The 25,599-nt window shown below is 43.7% G+C and overlaps 2 protein-coding genes across 5 annotated transcripts in view; one reads left to right on the forward strand and one right to left on the reverse strand.

Annotated features, from left to right (window-relative positions):
* Positions 1-14,202, reverse strand: part of EFCAB5 (EF-hand calcium binding domain 5) — a 64,279-nt gene extending 50,077 nt beyond the window's left edge. For 2 of the 4 annotated variants that reach the window (XM_044993546.1, XM_044993542.1), the window contains exons 1-2: positions 14,086-14,202; positions 9,798-9,837 (exon numbers count right to left, since the gene is read on the reverse strand). The gene's annotated coding sequence lies outside the window, so the exon portion shown is untranslated. Of the gene's footprint in view, positions 1-9,797; positions 9,838-12,502; positions 12,583-14,085 lie in introns of those variants that run through there. The other 2 variants (XM_044993545.1, XM_044993544.1) reach the window with 2 other exon arrangements.
* The window catches only part of SSH2 (slingshot protein phosphatase 2), a 134,991-nt gene continuing 123,320 nt past the window's right edge, over positions 13,929-25,599 (forward strand). Inside the window, exon 1 of the mRNA XM_044993549.1 lies at positions 13,929-14,116. Within this exon, the coding sequence (XP_044849484.1) occupies positions 14,054-14,116 (63 nt within the window). The 5' untranslated portion in view covers positions 13,929-14,053. The remainder of the gene's footprint in view (positions 14,117-25,599) is intronic.

The raw sequence follows: 25,599 nt of genomic DNA on the forward strand, positions 1-25,599 counted from the left end.
TTCCCTTTTATGGCTGGGGAACTGAGCCACACAGACGGGTTCTCAAGGTGACCCAGCCAGCCAAAGGCCGAGTTGGGAATATACTCAAGCATGCTGTCTATCAGTTTCCCATTTTAACCACTAGACAACAATTCCCCCTAATTTGAATGTTTTCCTTTAGTTCCCCTTTCTTGTTTCCAACTTTTCTAATAATTCCCATGAGACCTGGAATACAGGAAGTGATCCATGTGCAGTAACAGATGCCTGGGACTCGGAGTTTTCTGCTATTCAGAACTGCTCTTGGGGAGCAGTGAGGCCACTTTGCAGATACAACGCTTACTTTATTTCATTTTTTGCAAATGTTTGTCCTCTGCACATTTTCCAGCATGGAATGTTTCTCTCTGGGGTTGGGATCTGCCACCCCTGGTATGGGACAGGGAGCTCTGGGTTAGGAAGATGATGAGACATTAAACTGGACTCTGAGGCTGAGTTGTTGTCCAGCATTTCATTCTGTGGGTCACTTTGAAAGTGGGTTAAGCTAAACAGAGTGTTCACACATGGAGTTATTCAGGAATAGCTATTGTGCTTTAAATTTACACCCCACCTTAATCCCCGTTAACTTTCAAGGGTAGACAAACCCTAATCTCAGAGACCTTATCTTCCTTCAGTGTACCAAATTCCACATCTTGGTTTCTCATAATGTTCAGTATGTGGAGCACCAGGAAGGACTGTGTGGTCCTTGAATGGTGCATGAGCCACAATTTGAAAGCTACTTGTGTAACCCTCCATACACACAGCTGTCATCTGCCTCTATGGGAGTTAGTTACACATAGGAAATGCAGGCAGAATCTGGCCTTACTAGCCAATTCAGAGACCAAAACACCATCACCATCCTGCAAAACACCCCCAACCCAGGGTTAAACAACAAGAAGGATAATCTCAGCATCAGTAACATCCCTGAGACAGTTTGACCAAAGCAAGGTAATTCCAAGTTAAGGCTGAAACTCTGCCCTGAACTTGCACCACCCTGAAATATGGGCACCTTTTAAAGGGGTTTCTGGCTGATTACGGCCTTTCAGTAGCCATATCAGTAGCACTACTTTTGATATATTCTATTTTTCTATTTCCACTTCATTCCTAAATACTTGTAGCTGTTCTGAAGAGTAGAGCTTTTCAGGGAATGCACAAAAGTGATCTATGGCCATCTTGGCACACTAGTGTAATTGCTAGCATGCTGACCTTCTGGTTCCTAGCCAGGGTTTGAGTCCAAATATTGCCTGAAATGGGTATGACGATCCCTAGCAGTAAATTTCTGGGTCGGCTTTCTGATGGGTCTGGTGGCACCCTCTAGTCATTTGTGCAGGGTGGTGATTATCTGCTTGCGGGGTTGGGGAGGATGGATGTATATGTCAGGATGCTTGCCTGGCCCAAGCAATGTGTTATAAAAATGAGAGCTGTCTTTCCCGTTAGCAGATATAACCTGTAAAAGAGCACAGATTTATACGGGCAAGAAGGGAACTTGTCAGCTCTATCAGATTGCAATTTGTTAGGTGAGTTTCTTTCAGTAAAAGGTAAAACCAAGCTCCTTTTGAACATTGGTAAAACATAGGGGTGTTAACTCAATGTCCTGTCCAGATTCTAAATGAAGTAGTTATGTTGTGCCTACATAAACTACCGTTGCACTTTCAATTGCTTATGGTATTTTTCTTCACTTAATTATAGTGTTGTGCAGTGTTTCTGTGTACTGTTGAAACAGTTGCTGCATTCCACTCTAGAGGTAACCAGATTTCAGTGATAACTGATGTGATCCCTACATATCCCACATTTACCTCACAGGGTGATTGTGAGAATTAATTAATGTTTGTAAGGTGCCTTTACATTGAGTGAAAGACACTACAGAAATGCAAATAATCAATGGGTTTGACTCTCTATTCCATTAAGCCAGTTTTACACTAGTATAACTCCAAAACTGGGGTGAGGAACCAGGGAACCACAAGCATTAGCAAACTAGGAGGAGGAACATGAGAACAGTAAATAATTATTACAATATTAGCAACATTCAGCCCAAAAGTGTCAGGCTCATACTCCAAACCTTGCATCTGTCAAGAGTTACAGGGGCAAATTCTCAGTTAGTGTGAATTACCATAGCTTCATTGACATCAATGCAACTATGCTGATTTACACCAGCAGAGAATCTGGCCCATAGTTCACACATCTCTCAAATGCTTAGACTATTTCCAAGTACAATCTGTCCTGGTGGTAACGAGCATACCGGTTCATTCACCTGCACGTCCACCAATGTAATATATGCCATCATATGCTAGCAATGCCCCTCTGCTATGTACATTGGCCAAACTGGACAGTCTCTATGGAAAAGGATAAATGGACACAAATCAGATATTAGGAATGGCAATATACAAAAACCTGTAGGAGAACACTTCAACCTCCCTGGCCACACAATAGCAGATCTTAAGGTGGCCATCCTGCAGCAAAAAAACTTCAGGACCAGACTTCAAAGAGAAACTGCTGAGCTTCAGTTCATCTGCAAATTTGACACCATCAGCTCAGGATTAAACAAAGACTGTGAATGGCTAGCCAACTACAAAACCAGTTTCTCCTCCCTTGGTTTTCACACCTCAGCTGCTAGAAGAGGGTCTCATCCTCCCTGATTGAACTAACCTCGTTATCTCTAGCCTGCTTCTTGCTTGCATATAAATACCTGCCCCTGGAAATTTCCACTACATGCATCCGATGAAGTGGGTATTCACCAGGGGCGGCTCCAGAGCCCAGCACACCAAGCGCGTGCTTGGGGCGGCATGCCGCAGGGGGCGCTCTGCCAGTCGCCGGGAGGGCGGCAGGCGGCTCCGGTGGACTTCCCGCAGGCATGCCTGCAGAGGGTCCGGTGGAGCCGCGGGACCGGCGGACCCTCCGCAGGCACACCTGTGGGAGGTCCATCGGAGCCGCGTGACCGGCGACCGGCAGAGCGCCTCCCATGGCATGCCGCCCTGCTTGGGGCGGCGAAATGTCTAGAGCCGCCCCTGGTATTCACCCACGAAAGCTCATGCTCCAAAACGTCTGTTAGTCTATAAGGTGCCACAGGACTCTTTGCTGCTTTTACAGATCCAGACTAACACGGCTACCCCTCTGAAGCTAGTTTTGAACACCAATAAAACTCAAAAATTGATATAAAGTCTCTTCATACTGTTCAAATTGAAGGCAAGACAAGCCTTTAATTAGGATACCATTTTCCTGGCTCCTTTTCTGTGCACCAAACATTTGTGCTCGATAGCCACCACACACGTACAATTTGATTACCTCTCTGCAGTCAGGATACTGTCACTAAGATAAAAATCGGCTCATAATCAAGATACGTTTCACTAGGGAGCTATTTATTTATTTATTTAATGTAAAAAATGTTGCAGTGACTATTTGGGGAATGTCTGACTTATTGAAATGCTTTCAAAAGAAGAGGCCAGTCTGGGAATTTGTTTGGCCCTGCCTTTGCCCAAATAGAATTGTCTTTCCCCAAAGAGCTTCAGAAGGAGTTTTATCTGATTCGTCACAATGGCCCAACACCTCCAGTGTATTTAGGCACCGACGTACCTTTGAGGATTGATGCCATTGTGCCTAACATGTTTGGAGGTTTTTTTTATTTTTTTAAGTCCTGGTCTAAATCAACCTTTAAAAGGACTGTAATGTTGCTTCCTGGAATTCAACTGAAGAACTGTTTTTCTTACCTTCTGGGCAGGTACCAAACCAGAAATGTCTCCTCCCGCTTGCAGAGAGGCATTGCAGATGAATGAGAATTTAATATACACCCATCAGTTCCTAGCCATTAGAAATCTTACAAGTGAATTAGGGATTTCTCAGTCCTGCTGTGGAGCCAGGCTGTGAGTTTTACTCCTGGGTGTGTGTTTGAGGTTGCTAAGCAATAAATCCAAAGGTTGCTATGTCTCATCTACTACTCAGAATTGCAGTAGATTGTCTTCTGCCTTTGGCAGTTCAATATAAATTCTTCCTTAACTTACATCATTGTGTCATATGACTGGGGGGAAAAACGGTCTAAGGAATGGCAACCTACATAGCACTAAATTGCAGTGCTGCCCAAGAGAATATCCATCAGTGCCTAGGGACAGTAGGCTGGCCTTCAGACTCAGGGATCATGAATTCCAGCACTGCCTCATTCACTAGGGACAGAAATTGAGAGTTTTTAGGCTGAGCTGAGGATTGTACCAAACAGATGTGAGTACCTGAGAGCATAAACAGAAATTAATTACAGGCCAAACTGAAATACACATTACTGGGTTCTTCTTTTCATTAAGAATCAAGAAACTTTGGAGTGGCCTGCGGAGTAAGCCAGATGCAGTAAACAGAAGGGGGTCTTTAAATATGCTGTTCTTTAAGAACAGATTTAGGCTGGAACCTGCATGATTCAGACCTATCATTATTTCTCTTATTCTTGTGTATAATGGAGAACCCATTCCACAAGATGAAAAGGAGGAGGGAAAGAAAAGTGGTCTGCATGAGACTAATTCTGTTCTCATTCACCCTGGTGTAAACACAGAGGCATGCCAGTGGTTTCAACAGAATTACACTGGCATAATTGAGAGCAGAATTTCTCCCAATGTCTTTATTGTTTGAATTACAAACTAGCACTTCTGGAATGGCAAACTTTTCCAGTAAATTGTATTTATTTTATGCTATTATTTCTGCAATGTCTCTATACTTTTTAAGATGCATGACCATGTGGATTGAACCATCTCCACCTGCACAAGAACTCTGGACTATGACTTCTATGTGCTACTTATCTTTGGGACTACTCCACTGTACTCTATCCTGCAGTACAGGCTTATGATTGTTCATTTCATGGGATATCAGAGACTGTCATAAAACATGAACCGTATCAACTTCAATCTACCAAAACAAAGGTTGAAAATATTATTGTTTTCCAAAATCTGGTGCATTATTTGTTTGAACAGTGTAACAGGGTTTAGCAGGGCCGCCTCTGCTCTGCTCCAAAAAACACTCAAAGACCCTCAGGTTCAGCAATCACCAGTGCATTTTATTTACAGCATTCAATGCCACCACCTTCTCCCCATCTGCAGCTTGGATGTTTCAGCCTTAAGGGCATCACAGTCACTGCAGCCAGAAGGGAAGAACTAGCACTCTCCTTCCCCTCTCTGGCTTCCCCCTGCTTCTTTCCTCTGGGCCTGTCTATAACCCCAAGCTAATTAGGCTGGCAGCTGTTTCCCCTTTGCCAATCAGGCACAGGTTTCTCTAGCCAGCTCCAACTTACCTTCCTTAATTGGAGCTGGCGTGACAGAGGACTGGCTCAGGAGTCCCAGCCCAGCACTCCATCACAACCAGTCTTGTCCATCTAATTCAGGAACGATTGAGTACTAATTCCAGATCTGGCTGACTCTGGGAAAGTCACTTAACCTTTTTGCCTCAGTTTCCCACAGGGGGACATGAGTATTAATATATCTGTAAAGTCCCCTGAAGATGAAAAGAACTACAGGTAAAATTCACCCTGTGCAGAGGTCTACCCAAGGTCACAACACTAGAGCTGAACTGGAGCTTAAATGGTGCATAAGCCTCATGTGGGTCCTCTACAGAGGGATGAAATTAACCCAGCAGTGAGTATAATTATAAACTGGTGGTGGCTGCAAATCTTAATGGGGAAATATCACTTTAAATACACAGTTGAATTTATGGCCGCATGCAGGCACCAGCATAAGCGCCAACTCCATGGGTGCTGGAGCACCCATGGGGAAAAATTAGCGGGTGCTCTGCACCCACCAGCAGCCAAGCTCCCCCCGCTCCCACCCCCTCCTCGCCTCCTCCTCCCCTGAGCGTGCTGCGTCCCCACTCCTCCCCCTCCCAGTGCTTCCCACCCACTGCCTAACAGCTGTTTGGCAGCACTTAGGACTTTCCGGGAGGGAGAGGGAAGAGTGGGGGCGCAGCACACTATGGGGAGAAGGTGGTAAAGAGGCGGGGCAGGGGCAGGGACTTGGAGGAAGGGGGTGGAATTGGGCAGGGGTGGGGTCAGGGGGGTCGAGCACCCACGGGGCATAGAGGAAGTTGGCGCCTATGGGCACCAGGGAATTTTCTTGCAGCCTCAGCCTCCTGGGTGGTAAGGGGGAGGGAAGCAGCAGCCCCCTACCCCAGGGTTACCAGCAGTGGTTGGGTCCTGCCCACCTCTGGAGACACACAAGCTGGAGGAGCAGGGAGCCAGTTCCCCACCTTCCCAGGGCTGGCGGGGTCAGGCTTCAGCCCTTGGGTGGCGGATGACAGGCTCCAACCATAGGGCTTCAGGCTCTGTTCCCCAGCCATACGGTAGTGAGCTCGGGCCCCAAGGTCACTCCCCCCTCCAGTGACCCTGGCCCCTGCTGCCTCCATATCCACCTCCCCACCCAGGGCTTAATTTGTCCCCAGGCTTGCCAGGGCTGAGTAAGTCTGCTGTGAAAAGTGATATTTGTACATTTGTTAATACCACTTTTCATAGCAGACTTAGTAACTAGCATGTCTTAAAAAAAAAAGCAACCAAAAAAAAAGAGACATAAGTAAAACGACAAGAACATACAAAGCACCTTATTTGTGTTTCTATTCTGTTTAGGCCCAGTAAAGAATAGAGACAACTGAACATTATTTTTATTATTGAGTCTGGAAAAAAAATCCTACATAAATTACAATGATTTGGACATGTATATGTGCATATTGATTTGTTTTTCCTAAAGTTAATTAAGTATTTTAGGAAAAATTGTCAGAGCATTTGCTGGTGGCTGCACTGTGAGGCCACCAAAAAAATTGTTCTGAGAACCCCTGGACCTTTAAGGTAGTCCGGGCCCAGGCTACCCCTGACAAGCTATTTTAAGGGGAACGAGTATTTCTAGGCAGTTAACTGAATAACAAGCACCTTGGCCTGACAAAAGGCCATCTGGGCTCAGTTGTAGAAAAGTCCTCAGAGAGAGAAGCTCCCGGAGACCACAGATCCCAATGGCAAGGGCTGTGTAAGACCTGAGCCAAAAGGAAAGACTTTATTTCAAGTGTATTTGTATTTAATGAAGTAGAACCACAGCAGGGGAATTTTCTCTTACAACTTTTGGACTGTGTATAGTTCTTAAGAGGCCTTGAGAGACGGGAAACTGAGGCAGGAAGTGCTGCAGTGCCACACTAGGTCAGCAGGGGGTGCTACAGGGTAGGCATGGCCTTGAGACAGTACCCTGAGATGTTTTATTTTCCTCTGTGTGCTCCTATAAATACTTTTTCAAAGGTCTGCATGGTTGTAATTTAGGCCTTTGGCCATCTTTCTGCATATTTAATTTCCTTCTATATAAACAATATTCTTCTGAATACACTCAAATACCCATTTGTCCAGCTAAGGCACCCTTCTGTCCTCACTATAATACTAACTTCATTTTAGTATATAGCTTTTGTTTTCAGGCAGGGAGCATGAAACAAAAATAATCTAAATCAGCTTTTATGGGAAAAATACACCAAAATTAATTGTAATTTTTTTTTACTATAAGCAAAACAGATGACTAGGGAATAGACACTTATTTTAGTGTATTTGCAAAGTGTGTTGAAATAAATCCTAGGTTACTGTAATAAAATGCATCTGAAGCTTTGGGCATGGAATTGTTAGAATAATCTAAAATGTGGCTTTAAAATGGATTCTAATTCTATTCACTTCAAATCAGGTTCTGCATGATTAATTCCTGTTTGTCTTTTAATTCCCTGGTGTACCTGATGTTTCTCTTTTGGAATTCAGTGTTATTGTTGTTGTGGTCAATCTATAAATCTTTCTTAAAAAAGCAACTATCAATTGTAAAAATACTCTAATTTTCCTCAAAGCTGCTGTTAAACCACCAAATGAGAACAAGCAGGGGAAAAAATGGCAGGAGTGATCTAAATGGCTCTATTTTAATTTTTCTGAAATTTAAATATTGTGGGCTGTAGCAAAACAGTAATCACACTCTATTTAACTCAGATGTTATATCTTAATGTTTCCTCAAAGCAAAGCATATCCTTCTGCCATCAAATACTTGTGCTGTGCTGTTGACAAAATAACGTGCTGAGTATGTCATCACAGATGTTTTGCTGGGGAAATTCTTATTATATGGTATTTTTGGTTTTGTACACAAGATGAAGTCTGGGGGCATTCTGTGCCCTTGTACACTTCATATCAGGACTATGCTATAACTGATGATGTTTGGTAATACTGAAAATAAAATAAAAGGTGTGTCAGCAAGGGAACTATTTTCATATTTACTGAAGACAAAAATAATTAATGGTTTGCATGTCTTAAAAGATCTCTGGGGCCAGTCCTGCTGAGCATGGTACCCACAGCAACTTGCAGGATATGGGCACAAACTTATGATCCCTGTTTTATATAAACCATTGGCTGTTATTACCACAGACTGCATTCTAATTGTTCTTTTAAATCAGAATACATTTCCTTTATAGCTTCCTCCTCTACACTTAAATTTTGCTGCTAAAAACTACTCCACATGCAAATTATAGGTTTCTAATGGCCTTCAATCCCCTGGATCTCTGTGGTTATTTTAGTTAACAACAGATTTATTAGACCTTTAGTTGACTATAGAAAACAACTTGGTTATTTACTTGTTAGGAATGACTTTTTACAAGTGTTTGACGTTTAAATATTCCTGGAAGTCCCAGTGAATATGTGAAAGTCAGAGAACTGTCTCTTGGTAGGCCAGTTCAGATAAGCATTTCTCTAATTACTCCTGGAGGGAAATCCCAGGACTTCCACTTTTCCAAATCTATTCAAAACGAAACCCCAGTGCCATCTGAGAGGATCGCCCCAAGGCATTGGGAACTCCTAACCTGCACACTGTTTACTACAGAATTGTACTACAGAGATATGCAAATTGAGGGTAGGTGTGAAATCCACCAGTGCTCACCCCCATGCCTGCAGGAAACCAGGAATTAATCAATACACCAAGCACAATACTTCACACAGAAAGGTAAAAAACAAGATCCCTGTCATAAGTTATGGGGTAAAAATCCTTCCCATCCTCAAATGTGAGGTCTCCTCCTGCTTCCATTGAAGATAATGGCAAAAATCTCATGGGAGCATGGACCATGAGTTGACTGTCAGTTCAACACTGTGCCTGTGAAAGCATCTCCTTTTCTGCTAAGCTTCTCTGTCGTCTCTATAATCAAATGCCAGGGAACACATAACATCTGACCCTACACTTCTTGTGTCCCCAAAGCTCCTGCAATAGGAGGTTTGGGTGTACAAGGAATGCAGGATTGCTCCCATGTCTGTGCTTTTACCATGCCTCACATTTTCTGTTTCTCAGCTTCCACACAGTACAGTTATTGCTCATTATAAGGGACATTTCTCATTTCAGATATAAATATACCGTAACTTAATTTCACAGACCTGAACTCCAGTCTCTTAAATTATAGTACATGGTTTAAACTGGAAGAGATGAATCAAGAAAATATTAAAGAATTCCCCACACCTCCTATTTTCCCTGTGTCCCTTGGATGGGATCCAGCGGTCTGATCTCTCTTTTCCCTGATTTTATCCTTACCCCTATGAAACCCTGGGATAAATAAATAAATAAAATTCCAGACACACTAGAGGCCTAATCCTGAACTCCTTGCTAAAGGACTAATCCTGCATTGAGCTCTGTGTAGTGATCTGCATTGCAGAATCATGTCCAAGGCAAAACCCCCAATGCAGTCAATGCAACATTAGTCCCTGAAATTTAGATGAAAAATCTGAACTGAACATTTTTATTTGCATTCAAATATTAAAGAAATTTAAACAGATTGTTTTTTACCTTAGGGACTGGTCCACACTGCCCAGTGATTTCTGTTTCACTGAAACAATCCAAAGAATATACATTATACAAATGTAAAATACATTTAAAAAATGCAGATGATGAAGATACATGCAACCTTATGTATGTTCTAAAGTTATTAAAAACAAAACTGTATCCCACTTTGCCCAATGAAATTGTGTTTATCTATGACATTTTAATATGTAATTTTGTAGTTAAGTACATGCTGCAGTGGTTTGCTGAATTGGGACCACAGTGATGAATTGGAGCCACAGTGCTTACAAGCAAAGCTAGAGAAGAAGGAAGGCCTTGTGGTTAAGACCCAAAAGCCACAATCCCACAATTGAGGAAGAAGGCTGTGCTGATTTTTAAAAATTACATAGTTTAGAGGGGAAGTGAAGGCAGCTATAAAAATAAAAATTAATATATAACACAAGGAGGAAAGGGGAATTAAATAGTAATGAATGTAAATCAGACGTTATGAATTATAGAACTTTGATAAGGGAAGCAAAGAGACACAAGGAGAAATTTTTGGCCAGCAGAATTAAGGACCATAAGAAAGTGTTTTTTCAATATATTAGGAACAAAAAGAATCCTGATCAGGGCCGGGTTTATGAACTGCGGGGCCCGATTCGAATACCTGGCAGTGGTCCAGGGCTTCGGCGGCACTTTGGCGGCGGGGAGTCCGCTCCGGGTCTTCCACAGCACCAAAGGACCTCCCACCGCCAAAATGCTGCCAAAGACCCGGAGCAGACCGCCCCCCCCGCCGCCGAAATGCCACCGAAGACCCAGACCACCCCCCGTGGGTGCCTGGTGAGTAAAAAAAAAAAAATTAAAAAGGCGCCTAAGGCGCGAGGCCCTCTTAGGTACAGAGCCCAATTCCTGGGAATCGGGGGAATCGGCCTAAAGCCGGACCTGATCCTGACAATGGTATTTTTCCACTACCAAGTGGAAATGGTAAAATTATCAATAATAATGTAGAATAGGCAGAAGTGTTCAATAAATATTTCTGTTCTGTATTTGGGGGGAAAAAGATGACAGTGTTATTTATGTAGTGTTAACCTTCTTTCCGTTCCACTAATGTCTCAGGAGGGTGTTAATGAGAAACTATTAAAGTTACACATTTTTAAATCAGCAGGTCCAGATAACTTGCACCCAAGAGTCTTAAAGGAGCTGGCTGAGGAGCTCACTGGACCATTAATGTTGATTTCACTAAATCTTAGCACACTGGGGAACTTCCAGAAGACTGGAAGAAAGTTAATGTTGTGCCAATTTTTAAAAAGTGTAAACAGGATGATCTGGGTAATTATAGGCCTGTCCCCTTGACATTGATCCTGGGGAAGATAATGGAACAGATGATATGGGACTCGATTAATAAAGAATTAAAGGGGTCATGTAATTAATGCCAATCAACCTGGGTTTATGGAAAATAGATCTTGTCAAACTAATTTGATTTTTTTTATGAGACGGTTATGCTGACTTTATGTTAGTAAGTGCTATGCCCAAGAACAAATGTTTAATGATCAAGCAACTGAAAGCTATCAGGGGGAGGGATAGTTCAGTGGTTTGAGCATTGGCCTGCTAAACCCAGCATTGTGAGTTCAATCCTTGAAGAGGCCACTTAAGGATCTGGGGCAAAAATTGGTCCTGCTAGTGAAGGCAGGAGGCTGGACTCCATGACCTTTCAAGGTCCCTTCCAGTTCTAGGAGTTTGGTATATCTCCTTTATTACCTAAGCATTTTTAAATGAGATTTCTTCTGCACTTAAGTTCTCCAATGTCAAATGTTTTAAAAGGCCCAATCCGGCAATCCTACACAAATCCAGAGGATTGTACATTTTTTTAAATTAAAGGATTAAAATAAAAAAAAGGTAATGAGTCTGTTACAGGGGTCTGTAATAACCTTAATTTTTGTTAAATTACATAATAATGGCTTCCACTTACTTTACATGTGAAATAATTGTTTGTAAACACTTATTTTTGCCATAGATTAAACCTCTTAAAATTCCTTTGATCATGAACTTCTCATATTACTTAAGGACAATTTTTTACACTTAATCAGCTATGTCAGAGTCATTGTAACACATGGGAAAATTTTAATAAGGAAGCGAAGGGAATGCACTGGAGTGGAAAAAGCAATCCAGTTACAAAACTAGATCACATAGAGGATCACAACACAAAAGGAGTGTTCTTTTCTATCTCTTCAAATGCAAGTGAAACCAGAAATAAGAGATTGTTTGTACTGATCTCCTGAACAACCATATCTATATTCTATCCTTGCTTATACAGAGTGCAGTACACTGCTGAAAATAAAATCTATCTAATAGAAGTGGTGAAGGCACCCAAAGGTTCAAAGCTAGAGACTGTCATAAAAAGCTTGTCATAGTATATGATCATGCAAAGCATAAATATATAAAAAAGTAAAAGTAAAAACACCCTCTGGTTGGGAAGCTATGGAATATTTAGAGCCAGGGAGAGGATAGCTTATAAAGGGGCTGGAGGTAATTTTCCTGATATCTCCACTATAAATCACATAGCAGTGCTAATATGCTTTCCATAAAAACTATGTTTCAAAATAATAATCTGATGGTTGTTATAAGCAGTTCAATTACACTTTCTTTATGTACAATATGCAGTGTTGTTATAGACACATTGGTCCCAGGATATCAGAGAGACAGAAGTTAGTCCAATAAGATATCTCACCCACCTTGTCTCTTTATTTGCTTTATGCATGTTTCTTTGCTTATTCTCCCCTTCTAATCTGATTCCCCAAACAGGTGAATTTTTGTGGATTCCGTATGTTCAAAGTTCTCACTTTCTGCATAACCCTGAGTGAACCATTCCCGCAAAAATCACTTTCTAAGCTCAGGTTTATTTTAACGAGTCTGATTTTCATCCTCCTTCATCCACTAGGAGGCAAACGCTCATTAGTGAGCTTAACTTTTGTCCCGTGCTAAAGGATAACGGCTGTACAATTTGCAGAGCCTGCCTGATAATTATTTTGACTGCAGGGCATTGGGGGATAGACCAAAGAACTACCACTGAGGGCTTTTCTTGTGCTTAGATGTAAAGGGCCGAAAGCTTCCGTGACACTTGTGTCAACTTGAAGGAGGAGATGCGAGTGAAATGCACCGAGTGCCTAAGAGGAATGGATGGGTTAATGCAAGCTGTTGGAGAAGAAGAGTGCTTGCTTTCTGTTTAAAATGTATTATGGTCTCTGCTAATCACATTTAATGTTCCCATTAGATGCCTACAAAAGGCCGATTCTTCATCCCATTAACTTCAATGGCAAAACTCCCACTAATGGCACACAGACATGACCCAAATTGCTGAATCCTCAAAACAAATAGGTTTTGCTCAAGCAACAGTATTGCTGCCCACTTCTCACCCCCCCCCGGTCCCCACCCCTGCTCCCAGACTTCCACACTTTGAATTCTGGGGGGCATTTTATGGCTTAAATTTGTGTGCGCACATCACAGACCCATCACTTTCTAGGTATCTGGGCCTCTGGATTTAGTCAGTGACTCTCCCAGAGAATCCCAAAAGGGGATTGGATGCTGTTTTCTTTAGCGGATGGCTGGGATATTGTGGAATTACAAATATATCAGCTGTGTTGCCAACTCTAGTGATTTTATCATGAGTGTCACAGGAAGTTTTTCTTAAAGCCCCAGCTCCTGGATCCATGGGATTCCACCTTGGTTTTAATTTCCCCCCTCAAAAAAGAACAAGAAGCAGCAGCAACGTGATCCCAGTGCTCCCTAAAGACTCAAAAACCAGAAATCACCCCGCAGTTATTAATGATTATTTAAATCTCATGATTTTGGAGGCATAATTTCTGAACACTTGAGGGTATCTGCCATAGTGATACAGCCTGCTGGGCTCCTCCTGGGAATCCTTTCCAACAGGGGACGGGAAGGGCCGAGCCCGTGTGCCAAAGGGAGTGGAGCAGACAGGGGCCCTGCAGCAGCCGCAGCAGCTAGGGGCCAGCACAGCAGGGGTTAACGGCTGCTGCAGCAGGGCGGGGGCGTGGCTGGGCTGACAGGTGGCGCATGCGCGTTGGCGCCTTATTGTGCCCGGCCGGCCCAGCCCCGCCGCGCCTCACTCACTCGGCGAGGGGCCGTTGGCGAGTGCTGAGCTGCTGCCCCCGGCGGTCACCGCGGCGCTGCCGCCGCCTCCCTCCCCTCCCTCCCGGCTGCGGGGCCCCGCCATGGAGTAAGGCCCCCTCCCGCGGCCGGACGGGGCCCCCCGCCGCGCCTCGATGGCTCTGGTAACGGTGCAGCGCTCGCCTACCCCCAGCGCCACCTCCAGCCCCTGCGCCTCGGTGAGTCTCCCCGTCCGGCCGCCGCCTCCCTGCCGGCGCTCGCTCGCTGAGGCGGAGGGGACGGCAGTTGGCTGCCACATAGGGTCCGGCCGGTGTTTGTACGCATGCGCGCTCCGTGCCGCCTGGCCCCCTCTCTTCTCCCGGGCCTGACAGCTGAGCGCGCGCAGGGCAGCGCCAGGGATGCTGCAGGCTCTGGGCAGGCACTGAACCTGGGGTGGGGACCCCTCCCGGGCAGCGGGCAGGGGATACGCAGGATCGCTCTCGCTTTTCCTCCCCTCTCCCCCGTGCCTTTTGCAAAAATGTCATTATAGCTTTTATGGCGCGCTTGGGGGTCACTTACATACCACCCCCCATCTGTGTCGCTCGGCTGCAAAGAAATAGACTGGGGAAGGGGGTTCTCTCCTTGGCCATTTCTCTAGAGACGGTGTGGGTTTCTGTTTGGTGGCTGTTGGCTTTTAATGTATTGAAAGCAAGCTGGTCAGGTCAGGTGAGTCTTACAAATATGGGTATTATGGATGGAATGTTTTACCCCACTTCAGATGTAAAATGTTTGCGATGAAATAAAGCTTCAGTGGAAACAATTTGTTTCTGGGTTTAAATGCTGCCCTGTAGTGTTTGTCACCCAGCATAGTTCAGGGTGTAAAGGAGATGAATGAGAACCACCAGAAAGTGAAATGGACTATAAATAAATTGGCTGTCCAGTGTGCAAGAAATGTAAAAATCATTGGTTAAAAGGAAACTGGGATTCTAAAAACTGACAATGTTAAATCCCTCCCCTACAAAACTGTATTCTAAAAATGAAACCTGGTATTTGCCTTCATGCATCTTCCATGCATGAGCTTTCTTTCAGAAAAAGCAACTAGATTTTCCTTCTCAGTGCTGCATGTAATCTTCAAAAAGCTGTATCAAACCGAGACAGTGTTTGAAACGGGAAGATTTTGAATCTCTCAGTGGCAGTGAAAGCTCTCGTTAAAAGAGTCTTAAAAACTACTTAAAATTAATCCCAAATCAGGGAGCGTGGCAGGTTGTGAAAATGATGCTGTCATATTCAAAATAATTTTTTGTTTAAAAAGGGGGGGAAGTGAAGCCTCTAAATTACTACTTAAAATTACTATAGTTGGTTACTAGCAGTTAATTGAGGATGGCAATGAAAATTGCAAAGTGGCTTTCACTTTGTTTATATTCAGTTTCTAGGTGGCTTCACTTTGAAAGTCTCATGTATTATCACACATTATGTTTAGGTTGCAAATGCTTCAGGAGAATGTTGAAATCCCAGTTGTTTCTGCTAAAATAAAAACCGCTCTGAAAATATTTCTTACTGGGTTGGGCAAAATCTCTTTTGATCTAAATTGTGGATTAACTGTTTGATAATATCACATCAAACGTTATTTTGGATACAAGGGTATTAATACCTTTGGGTTTTTTCCTGTCTTGCTAAAACATGCCTGTTTGATTAGCAATGCAGATTAACTCCACTTGTGTTACTTTTTCTATAAATATTGATTAACTCTGTTACTTCATCATATGTTGTATTCACAACCATGCATGGGGAAACAGTCTATGCTTAGCTGCTTCTAACTTCCTCCATGTGTAAAACACTTCAACAGTTAGCCTAATGCTTCTTTAGGGCAGGAATTCTTGTGTTGGTGACAAGACTAATTAAAAAAAAAAAAGCATTCATACCCACTGCCCCTTATTGCCCTCCCCGACTGATGCCTCCTCTCAAATAGCTCCTTCCATTTAAACTTGTCATGATGATCACTCTGCAAGGCTGCCCTGTTTGGTGCAGCTAACTAGCCTGTTTCCTTTCTAGGTTACCAAAAAAGTTGCTTTGGATCAGGATCACTCTGAACAGTTAGGAAAGAGAGTGTGGCTGCATGAATGCTATGGGTGTGTTCAGAGAATACAGCCTTTAACATATTTAGCAGTATTAGCTCTCTTTCCTCATTCTAATAAAATGGAGATATAATCCGCTAAACTAGTCACCGTAAATCCTGTGGTACTCTTCACAAGAGAGTAAGTGTGTGGGCTCTCGTGTCCTGACCAGACTTTAACTTCAGTAATTACTTGCAGTCTCAAGTTGAAATGGCATTCTTCATTTTCTGCCCAAAACTGTTGTATGGGGTTTTTGTGAACTCTTCAAATGCCTTCTGCATTTCCTTGGTGATTGAAGCATGTTTATAATTATTATTACTACTACTACTACTAATATAAAACTGTAAAAGTCCTTTGCAATCTTTTAGGATGAAAGGTGCTTTAGAAAAATATATGCGACTTTAGCAGCAGATATGCAGATAAGCTGAACTTTCTTCAAAGTTAAGCAAAATGTAGCATTTGGTTTCAGTATATTAGCTATGCCACCAAGCTCAAATAGTCACTGGAGTTAAGTCTCCAGTCTTTGTCCATCGAATGCCACAAGAATTCCCAAGCTACACTGTTGTGGAGACTGTTGTCTAGCTCAGCTTGGCAAATATCCAGCTCTTGTCAGAATTCCACTGACCTTTGCAGTGCAGTGCCACTGGGTACCTGTGAGAGAAGGTTGGACTGAAAATTTCCTGGTGAGCTGGCCTAAGAATTTCAGGTGATGGTCCCAAATGAAATGCTGAAGGCTTGTGATTCTGACAAGTCTGTCATCCTGTTAATCCTCCTTAAGGTCCTTATCCTGAAATTGACTCTGTGTGGGAGGTCCCCTCTGCCCAGGAAGAGCCCTGTTGATTTCAACAGGGTTCTGCACAAGTGCAGGAGTCTGCTCATAGAGTCCCTTGTAAGATCGGGACCTGCAATTCTGTGGGAAAACATCTGTGTAATTTAGCAAGATGTTCGGTCAAACTGTGCTTTAATTCTTTCTCTATGTGCACAGGATCATAGATTGATCAGTTTTCTACAATAAATAAGACTGGGTGCTGTAATGTTCTAATAGAGTAATAAAGAAGTGGTGTTTTTAATTTTATTTTGCTACATATGGATATTTTCTGTGTGGGCACCAACATGTTATACCAATCATCTGGAGTTAAATGTAAACCCCAACTTTTTGTTCCTTCTTTAGGTAGCGTGGGGATGAGGTCAAGTTAAATCTGATACATTAGTCCTCCAGAGAGTGTAGAAGTCTGACATGTAGCTTGATGTTTTCATGTCTTGACATAAAAATTTTCAGACTGCTGCTTTGCCATCTCAAACTGGAAGTGAGGAGGAAGTGTTACACTTGTGTATGCTTCAACAAGTGACCACATGGAAGGACTAATTCAATTTTCAGGTCACTAAAGGACTTTGAGGACAGAGTCCCTTATAAATTGGTTGATGCTCTTCTGTTAGGAGCAGACTCTCTAGACAAGAAGAGGAGGTTGAAAGAGTGCAGTCTGAATGTCCTTGAACCACAGAGGATTTCTGCATTGTGTGCTATAAAAGTATTATAATTGGCTTCCCTGGATTCAGGGGAATAGATGATTCAAATCACTTTGAAATTGGATGGTATTATTTATAGATTTTTTTTTGTCCTCATTGCCATAGGATTTGAGCACCTCACAAATATTTATTGCATTGTAGAGGAATGTTTCATACCATGATTTGCCCAGGTTGTTATAGATCTGCAGTATTTCACCATGATCTCTTAATTGTCTGTCTGAGTTTCTGATCATAGTTTGACTTTTGACTATGCTGGCACTTTTATCAAAGAGACCTCTGTGCTGCATCCTACAGAACATTTCCATTCTTTCTACCAGAATCAGTAGCTGGAATTATCAGAAGTGTCTTATGGGCAGAGTATAGGTTCAGGGGTGATTTCATCAAGGTGGAGTATGTGGTTATTGTGGGAGTTAGAGAGGGATACCTTTGTCAACACAGCAGCCTATATTTAAGAGCTGAATGATCTGAACCTTGTAAAGATTCCCAGTTTCTCTTCTGGAATATTGGGTGTTTGCTTTTTAGGCAAAAGCCTAGTTCGTGTTTTAAGAGTAAAGGATGGCTTTTTATCAGTTTCCCCCCCACCCCCTTAACTACAGCAAAAACTGTCCTTCTCCCAATCTGAATCCCCAAACTCCTCTGGAACTGTGTATGTGGGGAAATGGCATGTGTCAAGCTTGCTGGCACACACTGCAAAAAATTGCGATGCTGTGAATATTTTATACATAAACCTAAAAGTGAATGCAAATCTAGTCTCAAATACTTCCCTGTTTATAACCTACAGCTGGAAACAGTGCTTACAGGAATAGAATTAGGCCTGTCTTACACTTAAAACTTAGCTCAATGTGGATGATCCACACTCTTGAGTGTCGTAGCTAAGCTGATCTTGGTGTAGACACAGGTGGACCGAAGGATGCTTCCAAAGTCCTAGCTGCTTTCACTCAGGGAGATGGAGATCCTACAGTGAGAGGAAAAATCCTGTCCATTGCTGTAGCTACATTTAGCTGTAGGAGCCAGAGAGGCTTGGGGCTAGATCTCTAGTAGGGAGATTTGAAGGACCCAGGCCCTTGGTATCCTTCCCTTTGGGAGACTCTGTCTAGCTAGTTGCGAATGCCTGTCAAAGAGGATCCTGGGAACCTGCCTTGCAAAGTTCTTCTCACGTCCCCACTCCACCCCCCAATGGCCTCATTTCAGTGGAATAGTAAACTGACATCAGCTGGACTCATGTGCAGGCTGCTCCAGCAGGCTGTATGGAAACCTGCTGTCTGAATTTGGACAATGCCAGAGAAAGCACTGCCACATTCTGCTTTGCTGTATGTCTTCCACAACCTTGCCCTAGTCTGTTCCCAATAACTCAGCCAGATGCCTTGCAATTTGTCAAGGTTCAATCAAGCCTTGTTCCAAGACATAATGAAGATTTGAGCTGGAGGACTCTATGGAATTTGTTAAAGGTGGAGTGAGATCTTGCACAATTCACTGGCTCGTCTATTCTCTGGCTCGTCTGAGACAAATAGAAATCTATGAACCGCTCCTGTGTGTTTGGTTTCAAGCAACCTTTTCCTCTCCCATGGAAAAAATCCTCTCACGCTCTGTGTCTTCAGAAATTGTGGTAGTGGCTCAACCCATGCTTTCCAAGACTTCAGTTATAAAACTAAGAGCTGGAAGTTTGCTTGGCAAAGTCTGGCTGTGGAGGAGCCTTGGAAAGCAGCACAAGTCTTCTCCAGAGGGTATCTGTCCATGCAGTATATGTCCACAGCAAACTAGCTTTTGCTGGCAGTTAAGTGCTAAATGAGATTTATCTGAATCTGTCTCCTAATCTTCTTGCTTTCTCCTGTGTCACACAGAAACTGATCATTCAAAAAAGACTTGCGTCCTGATGTAATAATATATATCTGTTAATTCAATAAACACAGAATTCTTCACCACCACATATAAAATGCACTGCATAGAGATGGTCCTTGGTGGTTAGTGTATGTAAGCGTTTCAAATGTGCTGATGTCCGCAGTGTATAGGCAGCATTATTAAATTAAGAATAGTCTCCTTCCTGTCTCCTTCCTGTCTGAACAAGAACCAGATTGTCACCCTTGTCCATTTTATACCATCTCCTAAGTGCTGTTGTCTCAGGAGAGATGTTGGGGTGTTGTGCACCTGCTGTTATTGTGCCAAGAGTCTTCTACTGTTCTCTGAAAGTTCCAGGACTTGGGCTTGCCCTGATCTTTGGCACCTCATGGTTAATTATCTGCCTTTTTGGGGGGTGAGGTGGGGAGGGAGAGGTACAGTTTTCTTAGATGTGTCCAGATGGTCTGAAGTTTGGGTGCATGAGATGGAAATGTAAAAGCCCAGTTGCTTAGGCTCTAAATCTGCTTTGACCAATTGTGTCCAGTTATTTACTGCTTTCCTCTTCCATGGTGGTCTTCTCAAGTTTACCGCTTCCATCTCCATATACACTAACCTAAAATATTGGAGGAAAACTTGTTGATGTCATGCGGAATGGAAGTCTGGGGTGTGTTTGTTCTGGTAGCCAGGACATAACTAGTACCATATATACCTGGTGTAAAAGTCTCTGCATCGGATTTACAGGTTAAGGCCCTGGAGGATGTTAGAGGTGACCTTACTGAAAAGCTTACTGTGGGATCCCCATTAACATGATGAGGTGAACAAAGGAAAGTGGCCCTGATGTTGCAGGACGCTGCCATCTTCTGAAACAATTACTATAGCGCTGCCTCTTCTAATTGGTTTTTAGTAATTGTTTCATCAATTATTTTGAAGGACAGCTCCACAGAGGAAAAGCAAAATAATCCTGTCTAACCCTTTCTGGAGATAAGAAGGATCTGGGCAGGCAATCGGGCCCTGACTCCTTTCCAGTAAGAGAGCATATTGTTTCCCTAAGGGTAGGGAAGGCAACTGACCCAGAAAGAGGAGATGCTGTTTTCATTGTTATAAAATTCACAACCTAAAACAACAACAACCTTAAGCCAGTCAGCTTCCCTCTTATCCCAGGAGGTTAGCTAAAGTGGGAAGCAGGACCCTGCAGATATGTTTGGGGAAAATGTGTCATTTTCTGTCTTCAAGTTCCTTGCTGGTAGAATGTACAGGACAGGAAATATTTTCCTCACTAGTTTAGGAAACTAAATATAACCTTTCTCTGTTTTCTTTATTTTAATAGTGCTTTCATGGGCTTTCATTAGTAGTAGGCAGTCTTCACAGTATAATTGCTAGGCAGAACACTAATTGACTGACCTCTTAGCCCAAAGTGGCTGCAGCAACACTGCAAACAACTCTCTAAACTGATCAGTTATTACCTTTTAAAAATCTCTTCTCTCTGTAGTATTTATCAGAGTGGCAGTCTATCTCTGGAGTTACATTAATCTAGGGGTGGCCAACCTGTGGCTCTGGAGCCACATGCGGCTCTTCAGAAGTTAATATGCGGCTCCTTGTCTAGGCACCGACTCCGGGGCTGCAGCTGCGGGCGCCAGCTTTCCATTGTGCCGGGGGCTGCTCACTGCTCAACCCCTGGCTCTGCCACGGGCCCTGCCCCCACTCCTCCCCTGAGCCTGCACTTCCCTCACTCCTCTCCCTTCCCCTCCAAGCCTCTGATCGGGAGGTGCGGGGAGGGAGGGGGAGACGCTGATTGCTGGTGGGTGGGAGGCTGCTGACCTATTACTGTGGCTCTTTGGCAATGTACATTGGTAAATCCCTGCTCTTTCTCAGGCTCAGGCTGGCCACCCCTGCGTTAATCAGTTACGTGAGCTATCACTAGTTCTTATCAAGATGTGCTGATAAAGTCATGTGTTTTCTTCTTCTGTAACATGTGCCAGTGCTAGAAATCTCCCAGGTAAGTGGCATCACTTCATTTTGAGATGAGGGGCAGAGGAGAAGGCGGAAGTTCTAAAACCTTTCAGATGCGTGTGCAGCTCTTTCAAACTAAATCTTTCAGAGACAATCAGTGAGAGCTGGACTCCACTTACACCAGCCTTTCAGCATCCTCCAGCGGCAGGGTCTGGCAAACAGAGCGGGATGGTGGGATGAAAACCTGGTTGTAGATCAGGCTTTTGCAATTGTTGTTCACTTTCCAGATCTACAAGAAAATACCAGAGGCCCGTATCCTCTGTTTCATATTTTGCTGCATAATAGAAGGGTTGAGGCTTATTTGTTTACTTTTTAAAGTATCTGAAATTGGGTTTTAGCCTGCTGCTCAACACAAGGCTTTTTGACTTGCAAAGAAGAACTTTACCTTCTGCGTATGCATCCATCACAGATATTGTGCTGCTTGTCTCTGCAATGACCAGCTTAGTTAAGCAGGGGGCAGGTACGTGTGTCTGGAGTGTCAAGTATGGCTTAGCGACTTTTCGGTTGTCAGGCCTTCACCTGCAGCACTTGGTTGTCTTGGAAACTAGCAAAAAGTAACCCTGGGGCTGATCGCTGTGTGATCTCAGCCTGCAGCTGAAGGCCTCCGTCAGTCACAACAAACCACATCCTCCCGGTGCTGCAGACTTCTCCTTTCCATCTCACTTCCAGAAGAACGCAGTGCTTGCAAAAGGTAGCAATTCAGTTCAGCAGAGCTGGGCCCTCAGTCAGCAGCCATCCAGCTTTGAAGACAGCACCGAAATAAGGATGGCATGGTATGGTATTGTCACCCTTACTTCTGCACTGCTGCTGGTGGCTGCTGCCTTCAGAGCTAGGCGCTTGGCCAACAGCCGCTGCTCTCTGGCCGCTCAGCTCTGAAGGCAGCGCATAAGGAAGGGTGACAATACTGTGACCCTCTCAAAATAATCTTGTGACCCCCTTCCCCCCCCCCCCCCCCGCAACTCCCTTTTGGTTCAGGATCCCCAATTTGAGAAATGCTGGTCTCCCCTGTGAAATCTGTATAGTAGAGGGTAAAAGCACACACAGAACCAGATTTCATGGGCAGGAGACCAGATTTCACAGTCCGGGATGCATTTTTCATGGCCGTGAATTTGGCAGGGCCTTAATCATGGCACAACAACACTGAAGTGAGATAGTCATAAACTAGAGAAAAGGAAAACTGAGGCATCAATGAAAGGCAAATCAACATGGAAGGGTGTGTGTGTGTGTGTGTGTGTGAATTCCCGTGAGGAAAGAACAAGTGAGTGACGTCCCTTCTGCCCCCCCATCCAGAAGAGCTGAGGGAAGGCAAAGCAGGAAGGGTCAGGGAGTAGGTGGAAGAGTTCAGAGAAGTAGGCTGGTGGGACTCGGGAGTCATAAACTGGAAAGCCAATAGAGCTGTGGCAAACTGCATTTGAGAGGGGAAGTCAGTGCAGGTCACTTGCAGAGAGGAGGAGGTGTGAGGTCCAGCTTCTATGCTGGGAGAAGTGTTCTTTCCTCTTAAGGGTGGGAGCCCAGTCCGTAGGAGTGAAACTCACTGTAGATGAGGTGGTGATTGACAAGGCATAAGTAGGTATTTTTGCAAGAGGTGGACAAATTCCAACACAGGTGGCATTGGAGAGTTAAAGACAAAGGAGACTTGGCAGGAGAAATTGGAGGACAAGGACCACTCTGAATGCTCTGCCTTTAGGTACAAAACTAATTAGTATTGGTGTCAGATTCATGAGACAAAAATTCTTTCCGTCCAGAAATGTGGGCTAACCCTCGTATCACCCCAGAAGGTAGGCAGGTATCTACTCCTTTTACTGCAGGGCACTGAGAGGCGGAAGAGACTGAGGTACATCGTGAGTCAATGACAGGAGCCAGGATTGGAATTTGGGGTTCCAAGATCTGTGCTTAATTCACTAGGCCACCTGAGGTGGGGAGTCTTATGGAATGGTAAATAACAGAAGCAAAGTTACATGTCACTACAACTGACGAGAATGCTATGGGCGCCGTAAAGTCCCCCGTTTTCTCTCTGTACCAAAGTGGGCAGTAGCAACATGCATAGTATTGCAGTTTTAGGCAGCAGTCAGCAAACTCAAGTTACTCCTAAGTTGCAAGGCTGAAATAATACTTGCTACTCCCTTCCTCTTTATATGAAAGGAAGTTACCATGTGCCCTACAGGTGGAAAATCCTTTGTTTGCATAACGGATGTCTTTGTGGTACATTTTATAGCCATGATCTACCCTGAAACTGGACCCAGGGGCTGATCCTGCAAGATAGTGGACCACATGCTAAACCTAAGTCAACAGTGTAACACTGTCACACAAAAAAAAGCAAACATCGTTCTGGGATGTATTAGCAGGAGTGTTGTAAGCAAGACACGAGAAGTGATTCTTCCGCTCTACTCTGTGGTGATTAGGCCTCAACAGGAGTATTGTGTCCAGTTCTGGGTGCCACATTTCAGGAAAGATGTGGACAAATTGGAGAAAATCCAGAGAAGAGCAACAAAATGATTAAAGGTCTAGAAAACATGAGCTATGAGGGAAGATTGAAAAAATTAGGTTTTAGTCTGGAGAAGAGAAGTCTAAGGGGGGGACATAAAAGGTTGTTACAAGGAGGAGGGAGAAAAATTGTTCTCATTAACCTCTGAGGACAGGACAAGAAGCAATGGGCTTAAATTGCAGCAAGGTGGGGTTAGGTTGGACATTAGGAAAAACTTCCCAACTATCAGGGTAGTTAAGCACTGGAATAAATTGCTTAGGGAGGTTGAGGAAGCTCCATCATTGGAGATGTTTAAGAGCAGGTTGGACAAACACCTGTCAGGGATGGTCTAGATCATACTTAGTCCTGCCATGAGTGCAGGGGACTGGACTAGAGACCTCTCGAGGTCCCTTCCAGTTCTATGATTCAGCATCCCTTGCTGGAAGCTGAGGGTGTTTAGCACTCGATATTCAGGGAGATGGTGGTGAATACTCTTGATCACTGGAGGGACAAAAGCTGCTGAACTATATTCCTGCACAAAGTATGTGTCTGCATTGGTATTGGTCTGTCTGAGGACATTCATGATGGGTTTTTCCCCAGTAACATTTTCTCAGCAAAAATATGGCCAGGCTTTGCAGTCATTGCAATAAACTGCAATTAAAATTAAAAAACCTCTTCACACATTGGTCTTATCTATTCTTCACACTTGTGGCAAAGCTGAAGTGTAGGTGTGTTGTCTGTCAAAGTAGACAAAGCCATGACAGAATTTGGTACTTGATTGAACAACCACAGAATATTTATAGCTCGTTGGAAATTATGGACATGGCACAGTATTCACGGAGTTTTCTCTGAAGTAGAATGATGCACTTAATTTTCTATATGTGATATTGTCAACAGGTGTTACAGTGGTGTCAGTTAGCACTGCTACAGTTATAGGCTTAATACCCTTTCTAGTGCAAGCTACTTCTAAGACTAGCAATCTGCAAAAAGAATCTATCTAGATCTGTTAAGTTATGTGATTGTATGGTTTGCAGACATTAACTATCCTATCTTACTGTGTGTTTCTGTAAAAAATAAAAGCTTCCTGAGATAAATGCTAATCCTTGGATGGAATAGGCCCAGCAGCTATCTGAGAACTATTACTGCAGCTGTGGTTATCTGACATGTTGAATCTGTTAACAAAAGCCTGATGCTTCTCCCCTTTCAGGTTTGCAGAGTCATGCTCTGAAGTGATCCCTGTTGCTCTCCTAGAGGGACCGCAGATTTCAGTGGACATTGTCAGGGCAGCCGCAAATTCCACCTTTTCACCATAGCATTTCCAAAGCACCTGAGAAGAAACTGGGGCGGGATAGCAGCTCATGACTAAATCTGAGGTAGACAGGAAAGTGACTGGACAGCTCCAAGCTGTGTGTAAACCTAACCACAGCTGGGTGTAACCTAGATACAGGGGCTAACTTTGAGAATAGACGCGCCAGAAACACCTAAAACAGACACATCTAACTATTTGTGAAATAAATATTATAAGGGCTTCCTTCAATGGCTAAGCAAGCAGCAGCTCAATGAAAGAAGTCTGGGCTGTATTAACTCTGAATACGCTGGTCTTCTGGGTTGATGCTGGAGTCTTGTAATATAATGTTGTTGGTTAGTGATACAAAAGGTAAATGCAACTTCATCTTCCCCAACATAGTACAGGCCCTAGCAGTTAAACAAACAAGGCCCTCCCACGTGCAGGCATCCTGCTGTGCAAAATAAAATTTACACTGATGCAATT

Source organism: Mauremys mutica, chromosome 19 (genome assembly GCF_020497125.1).
Source record: "Mauremys mutica isolate MM-2020 ecotype Southern chromosome 19, ASM2049712v1, whole genome shotgun sequence".
NCBI lineage: Eukaryota > Metazoa > Chordata > Testudines > Geoemydidae > Mauremys > Mauremys mutica.